The 13,067-nt window shown below is 41.5% G+C and overlaps 1 protein-coding gene across 2 annotated transcripts in view; it reads left to right on the forward strand.

Annotated features, from left to right (window-relative positions):
• ATP8A2 (ATPase phospholipid transporting 8A2) overlaps positions 1-13,067 on the forward strand; it is a 1,045,467-nt gene that overhangs the window by 629,865 nt on the left and 402,535 nt on the right. For both annotated transcript variants that reach the window (XM_073613412.1, XM_073613413.1), the window contains exon 27: positions 3,358-3,468. In XM_073613412.1, coding sequence (XP_073469513.1) covers positions 3,358-3,468 — 111 coding nt within the window. The remainder of the gene's footprint in view (positions 1-3,357; positions 3,469-13,067) is intronic.

Below are 13,067 nucleotides of genomic sequence, written 5' to 3' on the forward strand. Positions count from 1 at the left end.
AGTGGTTGTGTCAGTGAGGTGGAATGCCCATTTAAGCTGGACTGAGCTCCCCCTCTATTAGAATGCAATAGTCCTTGTGAGCATTATCTTAAAGCAGCACCTGCTTATGCTATCATGCTTTTGAGCAGTGGGTTGTCTTCTGTAATGTGAATATAAAGTACAGACATCAATTTTTTTTTTTAAAAAAGAGCTTCTCAATCAGAAGTATTCTTACCCAATGGCAGTTTTGTAATCACCAGTGGGTTGATTAAATGCTGGGCTTTCTGTAATATGTGGAAAAGCATAGAAGGGACCGTAGTCATATCTTATATTATACAGTAGTTCTAAAAAAATACATATGCAGAACTTTCACACAAATAGCAAAAAGTCCATCACAGTCCCATTAGAGCATCCAGAACTTGGTAGACACACCACAAGTGCACTGTTAACACAAAGGGTGATAAGAAAATGTCCTCCACCAATAGCCAAGTTTCCAACCAACAAAATGGCCAACTTCTGTGCTTTGCAATATCACGTGACCAGGCTCTCCCAATGCATTTCAGCACAAAAAGACATCAGAGGCATCCCTGATGATGTCTTTGTGTGACGAAACCCGTTGGGTAGAGCCTGGTCACGTGACATCACCACGCACGGAAGTTGGCCATTTTGTTAGTTGGAAACTTGGCTATCACTGTCAGATTAACATGCGGTTTATGCCTTGATATTTGGGTGTATTCTGATGCACTTTCATAAACTTAGACCTGTTTTATATACTGCACAATGAGGTTTTGTTTTATCCGTCTATTCTGCATGGTTTGATATTGGTTTGTATTGTATTATACAGTAGTTCTGCCATTAGGTGTTTCACTACTGCGATACCAAGGTTATACAGTATGTTAAACTTGTCCGTTCATAGTGAGATCCATGCCATGTGGGGGTAGTCTGAGCATTATTAAATCACTTAAGAGGATTATTTACTAAAACTGAAGAGTGCAAAATCTGGCGCAGCTCTGCATAGAAACCTATCAGCTTCCAGGTTTTATTGCCAAAACTTAATTGAACAAACAACTTAGAAGCTGATTGGCTACCATGCACATCTGCACCAGATTCTAAGTGCACCAGTTTTAGTAAGTCTCCCCCTTAGTTCATGCACTACCATGTGTGTCTACATTCATAAGCAAGAGTAACAATTTAAACAATACCCAAGGGTTGCCAACCATCCAAAAAATGTATAGACTGCGCACAACAAATGCAGACTGATTAACAATTACTGTAAAATAGATATAAACTTTAACTGCATAACATTAAGGGCCTGTCATAGTGATGCCTTGCAATAATGCAAGGTAAAGTATGTGTTGTTTTGGGCACCAGTTCACAAAAAGATATTGGGGAACCGGAGAAAGAGCAGAGAAGGGCAACCAAACTGAAAAGAGGCATGGAGGAGCTCAGCTATGAGGAAAGATTAGAGGAACTGAATTTATTCCTGAAGAGGATATAAGCGGTCTATATTGTGAACTTGGTTTTGAGTTTTTCACAGAGGACAAGGGGCACTCTTTATGTCTGGACGGAAAGAGATTTAACCTCCAAATACGGAAACGCTTCTTCACAGTAAGAGCTGTGAAAATGTGGAATAGACTCCCTCAAGAGCTGGTTCTGGCCAACTCAATAGAATGTTTTAAAAAAGGCCTGGATTCTTTCCAAAATGCACAAAATATAATGGGATACTAATAGTTATAGGTAAAGTTGATCCGGGGAATATCCGATTGCCTCTTGGGGATCAGCAATAATTTTTTCCCCCTCTGAAGCAATTGGATCATGCTTTATTGTTTTTTTTTGCCCTCACCTGGGTCAACTACAGGTATAGGGTTGTGAAAATAGAGATTTGTGTGTTTTGGTATATTTTTTTTTTTTTGTGGGTTGAACTAGATGGACTTTGGCAACCAGATTAACTATGTAACTATGTGTTTTGGTGCATTTGTCCAAATTAGTCTTCTCTGACTCTCGTACTTCAGTCTCTGTCTGTTCCTGTAGTTTGGCTATGCTGTTCTGTTTTTTATATCCTGAACTGACCTGTATGGGTCTTGACTTTGGTTCTTTATCTGACCTGTATTGGTTAAGAAGACATCTGTTCCTGTTTGTCTATATTGGCTTTGACATCTGAACCTGTCTGTGTGTATAAGTACCTTGTTGCTTCTGGTTACAACTCTGTCTGTTTCTGTCTGCCTGCATATACTGGTAATCTGTATTGTAAAGCTAGGCTGCACAAGTCCATCTGTACCATTAACAGCTCAGGTGAAGGCCAGGCACTCCGGTTCCCCAAACCCCAGGAATAGCCATTTACCTTCAGCTGGCAATGCAGTATACTCTGGTTTATTAGTTCTGACCCTGTACCTTCTCTCTCCTTTGTGTCTTCTCTGTGCTCAGATTTCTCTACTGCTGCCTTAGATTTCCACTATGCGCCTGTCATCAAGTTCCTTCTCTCCTTTAGTTTAAAAAAAAAAAAAACCCTATATATGGGGGTAGCAGTCCCCTGCTACCTGTGATATTGGGGAAAGAGCGCAGATGGAAAATTTGCACTTAAGCACTGCTTCCTAATATCTATAGTTGCAGTAATGGCTGCGATAGCAGACGGAAAGGGCTTACTGCGGACTGGTTGGGGGGTGACGGGATGTTGATTCAGGTGGTGCAGAGGAGCAGAACAGTCTTCGGCAGATTTTTGTCTCCAGTTTGTTGAACTGCTATGGTGCTTCAATGGAATGGGGGAGGGATTATAATGTCCCAGATTTAAACACACATTTTCTATAGCTGGCGTTAAAAAAAAAAAAAAAGTATTTCTTCCCTTTTCTCTCACTCTGTTATTAACATATGAATCAATGTTACATGTGATTTTTATTTTTGGTATCACACTATACTTGTATATTGTAATAAATAACACTGTATACATATAGATATGAAAACGTGTAATTGTCTTATTAGTCCCTATGGTTCCTCTCATAAAGGGAATGTGAGACATTTATCTTAAGAGCACCCTGTACAGGCAACATTTGGCAGGGTCCTCTCTTTGGCTTTGGGACCCTAGAATCTGCCCCCCTGTATAATGTGAGGGAAGATGTAATTTCTAGTAACCATAGTTGATTTTGGAATTTTTTCCCTATTACTTCACATTACTTCCGTACTGTAAATTTATTTCATTTACAATAAATTAAGATGTGACAGTTCCAGTTTTACATTATAAAACATTAGAAAATATTATGTGTGAACATTAAATCATCCTCTTCCCGTACCCCCAAGTCAAAAGCAGTGCGTGCCATAGACTTGTTATTAGAGTTTCGCATCAGGTTTCCTCTGAAGTTTTTTTTTCTTTTTTCTTCTTTCTAGTTTTCTTACTTGGAGAAACTTCTTTTAGTCCATGGAGCCTGGAGCTACAATCGTGTGACCAAATGCATCCTCTACTGTTTCTACAAGAATGTGGTCCTGTACATCATCGAGGTAAGATTAATGGCAAACCAAACAAGTACATCAGGCCAGCGTGCCATTATTGTCTGCAGGCTTGCTAGGGACATCCGCTGCCTGGCCTTAACTCAAGCCAAGTATAACAGAACAAAATGACACAGACATTTATCAAGTGGCGAGTTCCCCTTCTCAGCTTATGCACAGCGGCCTGTAAGAATAGCTCAGCTTACCATATTCACATTGTCTCTTGAATGATGTGCACCAAGCACAAAATCCATTAAGTGCACATAGACAGCTGCCACAATATTGTGAGGGCACATGTTCCAAGCCTCTAAGTAATCATTCAGGACCTTCCCAGCTCTTTATATTTCAACTTCAAACAGTGGTTTACGTAGCCAGATCTTGGATGGGTCTGTGCTGTGCAGTTATGCTTTCAATCCAACACACAAGGTAAATCCACAAATAAATCCTGGGCTATAGCTCCCGCTACTAAATACAGCTTGAAAAAATCTGCTTCTGCTTTGATATCTGTATCACTGACGATATGATACCATGACCTTCTGGACTAAGGGGGCAAAGGGATGCCTGTGATCTCCTCTCTACGCTGTACATACCATGCTTGGGGCTTGTCAACAATACTTTTTGAGGAAAACCCCAAATGTAGTTAGGCCTCTTACCCAGAATGCAGCATTGGTTATGGTTTGGGCTGTGTTGTTTAGTTACAAAATAACTGCTGAATCATACTGAAATGTTCCTTATCTGTCCACTAAAAACCTTCCTACTGAATAAGGTACTGAATAAGAAAAAAATGGTGTAACGTCACATAGTTCTTCATGTCCATTGTGTAAACTTGAAAGCTATGGTGACTACTATTGTCTATGTTGGCCAGCTCACTCAGTGAGTCCATATGCTATTTCTAATGCATACAAACTATATAAACCGGTTAGCCATAACTTTATTACCACTGGGTTAAGTAATTAACATTGATTATCTTGCTACAATGGCATCAGAAAGTCAGTGGGATATATTTGGCAGCACGTAAACATGTTGTCTCTGCAGTTGATGTATTAAAAGCAGAAAAAATGGGTATTGGGCTGTGTAGCCACAGACTGGTCAGGGTGCCCATGTTGACCCATGTCGACATCCAAAAAAACCTAAAAGGGGCATGTGAGCATCACAACTGGATTTTCTTTTACATCATGTGAAATGCTGGGTGTGGGTGTATTCTTACTTGGGGAAGAGATGGCACCAGGATACAGTATGGGAGGAAGACAAGACGGCGGAGGCAATGTTCTGCTGGGAAACCTTGTGTCCTGCTATTCATGTGGAAATTAATTTAAAGTGTTGACTTGGCTTTCAAATTCTCCAGATCTCAATCCAGTTGAGCATCTGTGCGATGTGCTGGAAAAACAAATTCAATCCATGGAGGCCCCACCTCTCGACTTACAGGACTTAAAGTATCTGCTACTGACAGCTTGGTGCCAGATATCTCAGCATACCTTTAGAGGTCTAGTGGCAACCATACCTCGATGGGTCAGGGCAGTTTTGGGAGCAAAAGGGGGACCTACTCAATATTGGGTGGGTGGTCCTAAAGTTATAGCTGATCGGTGTATATAACATTCTCTTCAGTAGGTATGTGCATGCTTATGTGCGCTGCACATTTCTAATTCTGAATATACTATATGATGCAGTTTGATGGTTGAAGGATATGGTGTAACTATGAAAATCTTCTTGGTGTTGTGGACTTGAGCCTGAAGTATTTGTAGGTCCAATAAATAGGCACTGCAGCACATCAAAAGACACATAACAACTCATGGGATAAAAATCAAACATATTAAGGCCAAAATATGGTGGAATTTGCAAAATGGCCCTCTTTGTCATAAGTATCAGCTGAGTTTTTTGGGGGCTGATCTCGAAAGTGTGCCCTTTGTCTGTGTTGTCCACTATTCCTAATATAGGTAGTATTGGTTCACAATAAAATGGAAGCCCCTGCATATTGGTGTAGTACTGGTGTGGTTTACAAGGCAGTGGGCAATAATTATTGGTTTGGAATGGCTGTTGGTAAATTTATGGTAAAACTTTATCTATTATAAAGCGACTCCGTTAAATATGGGTGTAAAAAATGTCCTTGAAAAGAAGACATTAAATACTCACCTCACCTGCCCACACTATCGATCTCAGCTGTAGTAAAGATAAACTGCAGAATTGGATACTTCCTGGAGTGTCAATTTCCTGGTTCCCCCTGCTTGTCCACGGGACACAGTATTTTATGGTTACCACTTTCCTCCATTTTCCTGGAACAGTCTCTATTTTGAGAGGGTCTACCCTGAGAAGCAGGCATCCCCAGTTTTGCCCCTAGCTGCGGGCATACCAGTCACAGTTTCCATCCACTTCAGCAGTCTCCAGAGGCTCGCCCCAGACCATTATCAAGAGCAGAGGTCTCCAAAATTTCTAAACATAGGGCTAGTTTAGTGTCCTTCAGGCTTTAGATGGGCCACACTGCAGTGATGCAGAATACAAAATGTCCCAGCATCAGTGGGGGTAAACAATCCCCTATAATTTAGTGTCAGTGGGAGGAACTGTGTCCCATTATTGGTGTCATTGGGAGGAACTGTGCCCTTCATGGGTGTCAGTGAATAAAATAGTGCCTCAAGGGCCAGATAAAAGCAAGCAAAGGGCCACAGTTTGGAGACTGCTGATCAAGAGGATAGAGGGAAGACTTTGAATCATCCCAACTGCTTCACTTCCTGAGTCCCAGACGCTCACCTCCAACCTCTACATTCTCCTGGTAAAACCTACCTTGCACCCGGTGGTGAATACCTGAAAGAAAGCCAACCCATGCGAGTCACTGCTGGAGAAGAAAGGTCTGTACTTGGGAAGGGGAGAGGTCCATGCTGGGGGATCTGTGGTCTGTACTGCGGGGGAAAGGTCTGTACTGGGGGGGTGGAGTCTGTACTGGGGGTTATTTGGTCTGCACTGAGGGGAGAGGTCTATACTGGATAGGAAGGATTTATATAGGGGGGGGGGGGGAAATTGTACTGGCAGGAGGGGGAAATTCTTGGTTCTACTGTGTACACTGGCCGGTACATTACATATCTGTATCCCTGACCCCTACACGCATTACTACACACTTCTGACCCCTGTGTTACATGCATAATGCACTTCTGACCCCTGCACTCTGCACCATGCCCCCTGTATTCTGTGGTAAGCTCTCCTGACCCCTGCAGTGTGTGCATTGCGCACTGTTGATCTATAGCAGAATAGACTAGTTTTATTTAATGTATTCCTCTTGTTCCAAAAGTTTGTAACCAATTGTTTCAGGGCAAGTTAAGAATTAAAGGGGGGGGTCAAGAATGTGGGTATGTGTGGCTCTGTGGGTGTGATTGAAAGTGGGCATAGTCAGTAGGGTGTCCCTGAATGTTATCTTACAGTAGTAGGGGACCAGAGGTATAAACCACTGAGTGCCACAAGGGACCAGGAAATTGACACTGTCAGAACCGTCAGAATGTGAAGTTTATATAGACAGAGTTTTTTCTTTAAGGCCTCATGCGCACGGGCCTCTGAGACAAGACGCGGATTGGTCAAACCGCCCGTGTGCATGTAGGCTGATACAGTAGACATCAACTAAAGGTAAGTGAAAGGCGAATATTTAATGTTTTTAATGTATTTAATGTTTTCTTTGCAAGATACGGTTGTTTTTTTGTTGCCTTTTTGTTTATGTAGCAGGTTCACTTTTACCTATTTTATTGAGAAAAGTACAGATCGGTGTACATCTGTGGAGTTGCTAACTATTTTTGAGAAAATTTTACCACTCATTCAGGGGCCTTCTACAATTCATTTTATGAGAATCTGCAAATCCAGTTATGTTTTATTTGAATTAAATACAGACATGAAATATCCCCTAGCTGACAAGAGACCATCATAAAATTTGGTTAGCTAATTTGGAAAATCATTAGTTGTTTTGATTGTGCGTTGTCATGAAACAAAGTATACATTTTGGCTCATTTAGCATAGCAGTGAAACAAGCAATGATGATATGCAAAGAGCACTAGCCTATCACAGCTAATCTGTTCTCATCCCTTAATCATTTTTGAGCATTCAACTTGTACAGAAATAAAAACCCGACAGAGTGCTTTATCTTTTTCAAAAACGAGGGAAAACATTTTACTTGTTGTTTCAATAAGGGAGAATTGTAATTACTCTGTCTCTTATATGGACACCCTCACCTTCCTCGTGCAGGGAGAAGTAACAATGTCTCTGCAAAGGGCTCTATCCGACCCCAGAGCCAGCACCATGACACCAATAACTTTCTAGCTGTCTGCATTCTCACCACCACTGAAAGAAGAGCATTGTTCGCACTGGCTACCAATGTAAGAGGCATTTTTCCCACTGATATCCATTTAATTGCATTTTTCAGGGATTCCCTTACACCTGAAAAGTATTTTAAGGATTCCTCTGTATTAAAAAGGTTAAAGAAAGCCTGCTCTTAAATGTTTTTTAAGAACCGTAGAGATATCAGCCACGTGTAGAGTGGTTTGTTTGCAATGGGTTGGCTAACTTATTAGGATTGATTTACTAAAGGCAAATATGTTGCCTGCTTTGAAAGGGAAGCTTTACTTAAGTTGACTATACACTATTAGATTTTTCAGAAAAAATTTGTACTATATGTCGTTCAAAAGTAGTTAAAAATTTCAAGGAAAAGACAAGACAGCTGCACAGCTATGATGTATCCAACATCTAGACTAATCCAGCAAAGACTATGGCCTTGGTCCCTGCCCAGAGATTCCCCACTCCTACTGTGTTTTACCACTCAAGGCTTAGTCGTTCGTTAAAAATTAAATTTTGCTTTTTTTTTTTTTTTGCATTTGGGCTTTCTTGAACGAAAACCAAAACACTTTTAGAAATGTATTCATTTGAAAAACATTTTCAGTCCTGTTTTTTCAAATTTTCTCATCACTGTGGTCGAAATTAATGTTGATTTGACCCCACAAACAATTAGGAAATTGAATGGACATTCTTAAAATGAAGATGAAGCTCTGCTGACTTCCATTGTTCAATCATATGTAAACAAAAGTACTGTCTTTTTTTATTATGGTTTGCATGGGTATTCTTTGCAACGTGAATTTTCATCACATTCACCGAGCCAAATAAAAAATCCCTTGTAAAGTGAAAAGCATATTTTGCTTTGGTAAACCAATCCCATTGACTAGTATTGTGTGGAGCAGTAAAGAACAAAACTTGTTCAGCACTGCAAAGCAAAATGAAGCTCTGCATATTATAGGTGTAGCACCCACCTGGTAGGTTGCTAGGTAACTTTAGCTCTTTTTGACTGCTTTGTAGTCATTGGAGCAGGTATTGATTTATTTGGGCTGTTCTAAATTTCACAGGCTGCAGATATGAATGCTTCCAGAAAATAGAGGGCTGGGAGAGTCAAAAAGGCACCTTAAATATTTATGGTACTGCAGCCAATCCCTGGAGAGGTGTGCCTAGTAGGTGGCTTTGACTAAAGGCTGCTCAAAGAGGAGTAACTAGAACCGTCAGGGTCCTGGGGCAAGAAATTATTAAGGGCCCCCCTGGCCCCCGACCGGGGCCCCTCCTACTCTTTATTACGGTCCCACAGTGGGCCATTTTCCTGCCGTCTTGGGGTCCCCCCAAGGTGGTGGAATGCTAGGGCCGAGTTGCAAGTACAACCCTGGTAGTTCTGCCACTGGTGTCAGTCATTTTTTTATTTCTTTATAATTTTTGACCATTTCATTTTTATTTTTTATTTTTTACTATTTTCTTTGTTATTATTTTTTTTTACATATTATTTAGGACCCCCGTTCCAGGGCTTTGGTAAAATATCAGGGATCTAAACAGACCCTTGATGGCTCACTTTTGAGACAGAGAAATTAACTGAGGTCAGATTCATCAGTCCCTTTCTCTGCAGCCTTAGCTGCACAGAACTAATGAACAGGAATAGCTCTGTTAGCTCAGAGGCTTCCCTTTCATTCATAAACTAATGCATAGTAAACATAGTTTACTATGCCCCAGCTATGAATAATTAAAAAAAAAAAGAGTCAGTAAACAGTACCAATCACTGACTCTATTCATTAAAACAAGGAAGGGGCTGGTAAATTACACATTTACAGGCTCCTTCCCTGCTCTTCATCTTAACAGATCCCCCACAGCATCCGGAGGGAGGTGGTAGGGGGAAGCCCAGAAGCACTGCGGGGGGTGAGGGGGGGCAGGGAAGGACACAGGGGCCCTTGGGAAAAAGGACAGGCATTGGGAGGCATAGGGGAGGAGCCGATGCTCTCTTTTTCCCTCCTGCAGCTGCTGAATGTCTGCGGGGGGGAGAGGAGTGTTTAGCGGATGGATGGATTCTTCTACATGCCGTTACCCTCCTATCCAGGCATACAGTGGGGGGGTTGCAATGGCAACCTGCAAAGAAGTTGCAACTAGTGAAGTGTGTCCTCTGTTGCAAGTCAGCATTTCTGGAGTATCCCGTGCCACCCCAACCCAGCTCCTTTTTAAAGTCCTGCAAGCAAATCTAAAAAGACATCCCCTACACTTTTTAAGCGAGACCGGAGTGAACGGACTGTTTGTGTGATTGGTAACCTCTGCACTGTTCGGCTCCTTCAGTGGTAGCACTACATAAGTAAATATGACTGTGCCACATACATACTGTATATAATTACAAGCTATAAACAGAAACTAAGCATTTAAAGCACAGAAAAAAATATCATTACAGGTTTATCTAAAAAAAAAAATGAAAAAGACTGTACCGCTCCCTAGTTATATTTGCAGAGTTAAGAGACTTTTTTTCCAGAGTTACTATCTCCCTAGTCTTTGATAAACTTTTCTAGCCAAGAGGAATGCAGAACATCTACAGCTTTTAATAAATCGGTACAGTGACAGCATATGTGTGTTGAGCCTGTAGCAGTAAGTGTTCTTAGCTATTCCTATAATTGGAATTATGGTGTTCTATCATGGCTTCTGAAAGTGCTGCTATGGCTCTGCAGTATAATGTGTTTAGTTACAATCCACAGGAGAGTACTTTTACTATGTGTAGTTGTATGCTTCGAGCAAAAATTCCTTGTTCTTAGTTTTTAAAGTATATGTAAACCCCAGCAATGAACTCTTCTTATTTGCTCCCTTTTGGTTAGGTAAATATGTTGAATGTTGAAAAAGTTTTGTTATATCTGTTCAATGGGTACAACAAATTATCTGTTGATCCTTCCAGAAATCCAGTGCTGTTTTGTGTTTTTTTGCACACTGCAGTTTTATCTCAAACTAATGCTGACCATACACTATACGAAAAATCGGCCAAACCCATTTTAGAAAAAACGAACATTCAGCCGCCAGCGCAAACGATAGTGCCATCATGTAATGACCGATAAATCGTTCAGTGGACATAAGTGAATGCATTTTTTGTTTGTTTTTTTACATATACCTAGTGCAGTCAGTTCGGACGGGAAACACATTAACCTTTCAATTTAACGTTCGTTCGGCAGAAAATTTCCAAACTTGTCCTTCGTTTTTTCGTCTCAAAAACGTCCCAACAATTATCGATTTTGCAAGTGTAAAAAGTGTAGCGCTTTTTATACCATACAAAAATATTAAGGCCCCTTTCACACTGGGGCAGTGGGGGCGTCGGCGGTACAACAGCGCTATTTTTAGCGCTGCTGTACCGTCGTTCTTGCAGCGGTATTCGGCCGCTAGCGGTGTGGTTTTAACCCCCGCTGGCGGCCGAAAAAGGGTTAAAATCCCTCGTACAGCGCGGCTATAGCCGCGGTATTACCGCGGTATAGCCGTGCTGTCCCATTGATTTCAATGGGCAGGAGCGGTGAAGGAGCGGTGAATACACCGCTCCTTCACCGCTCCAAAAAAGCGGTTTGCAGGACTTTTTTCACCGCCCTGCCTGCGCACCGCTTCAGTGTGAAAGCCCTCGGGCTTTCACACTGAACAAACAGCAGAGGCTGTTTAGGGGCGGTTTTCAGGCGGTATTTTTAGCGCAATACCGCCTGAAAACCGCTCCAGTATGAAAGGGGCCTTAGTTTAACCATGAAAGGTAATAAAGTGCTAAAAACTACCCCACTATACAAAAGGGTACATATAAAGGTACGTAACAGGTCTACCTTAGTGAAAAAAGTGACTCATGCTAAATAAGTGACTCATGCTAAATAAACAACATGATATGTAGAAGATCCATGAATGACCTGCTGTAGGAATATAGTGAATAAATCAATAATACAGGAACAAGAGCGGTATATATAAGTGGGTCCATCCGACGCGTTTCAACTAATGATGAATTTTTTAGTTGAAAAGCGTTGGGTGGACCCACTTATATATACCGCTCTTGTTCCTGTATTTATATGAACCTGTTACATACCTTTATATGTACCCTTTTTTATAGTGGGGTAGTTTTTAGCACTTTATTACCTTTCATAGTTAAACTTAATATTTTTGTATGGTATAATAGCGCTACACTTTTTACACTTACACAAATTGCTTTTAGTCTATAGCTGTGTTGGCCACTATTTACATTTTTATTCTACACAGCACTGTATTTCCTTTTTCTGTTTTCAGATTATTGATTTTGTGCCCATTAACTGGCCAAAAAACGAATGAACTGTCTAAATGACCGAATTTCGGCCAATTTTTCTTATAGTGTATGGCCAGCATTAGTTATCAGCCCTGCCCAGTTTTAAACGCCCCTTTTATGTTATGGAGGTGAAGGGGGGGGGGAGTGTTCCGTAGCCCTAACACACTTCCTGTTCTAGGATGGCAACACTGCTTCTGCAGATCAGCAAGTGAATATAAAAGAAAGCAAGCCCCAAGATAGAAAACAAATGCAGCCATTACAGCTAAGGACTGGCAAGCTGCACTCTGTTCTTGGGTTTTGATACACTTTAATCTTTCATTTTGGCATACACAGTGGGGGAGATTTACTAAAACTGGTGCACTCAGAATCAGGTGTAGCTCTGCATAGTAACCAATTTGTTTCTAGGATTTATTGTCAAAGCTTAACCACTTGCTGCAAAATCACATACCTGTAAGTCATTTTGCTCAAGTGGTTGTACCGGGGTGATGGCTGCAGCTTTAGGTACCGTTTTTTAGAGACGACGGTCAGCTTTCTTGTAATAACAGCTGATGTGGCTAAGCAGCTGCTCAGCTGTTATTACAAGCAGCAGGAGGGGATGCCCTCCCCCCCCCCCGCCTTCCACAGCTCACCTGGGCTCTCCAGTCCCACCGGGAGACCTGATCCACCAGCCGCAACGTCCACTGGCTGGCCAGAGACCCGAAAAAAGACGGAATCGATGCAGTAACCCGGAAGCAACATCACATCGTCATCTCCGGTTTACTCGGCAGCCAACGACGCCAGTTTTAGGAAATCCACGATGTTTAAAAACGCAGATCTTGGCGTTTTGAGTACTTTCAAGTGCAGAGGAGGGGTTTGGGAGCTTTTAGAGTACCTGTCACTGCCTATTACTGTCACAAGGGATGTTTACATCCCTTGTGACCACAGTAAAAGTGATCAGATTTTTTTTTTTAAAGGGACGGTGTAAAAAAACAAACAAAAACTTAAAGCGCCCATCCCTCCGTGCTTGCGCGCTAAAGCAAACGCCCGCAAATGTAAACAGTGTTCAAAC

The sequence above is a fragment of the Aquarana catesbeiana genome, linkage group LG02 (assembly GCF_042186555.1).
Source record: "Aquarana catesbeiana isolate 2022-GZ linkage group LG02, ASM4218655v1, whole genome shotgun sequence".
Classification (NCBI taxonomy): Eukaryota; Metazoa; Chordata; class Amphibia; order Anura; family Ranidae; genus Aquarana; species Aquarana catesbeiana.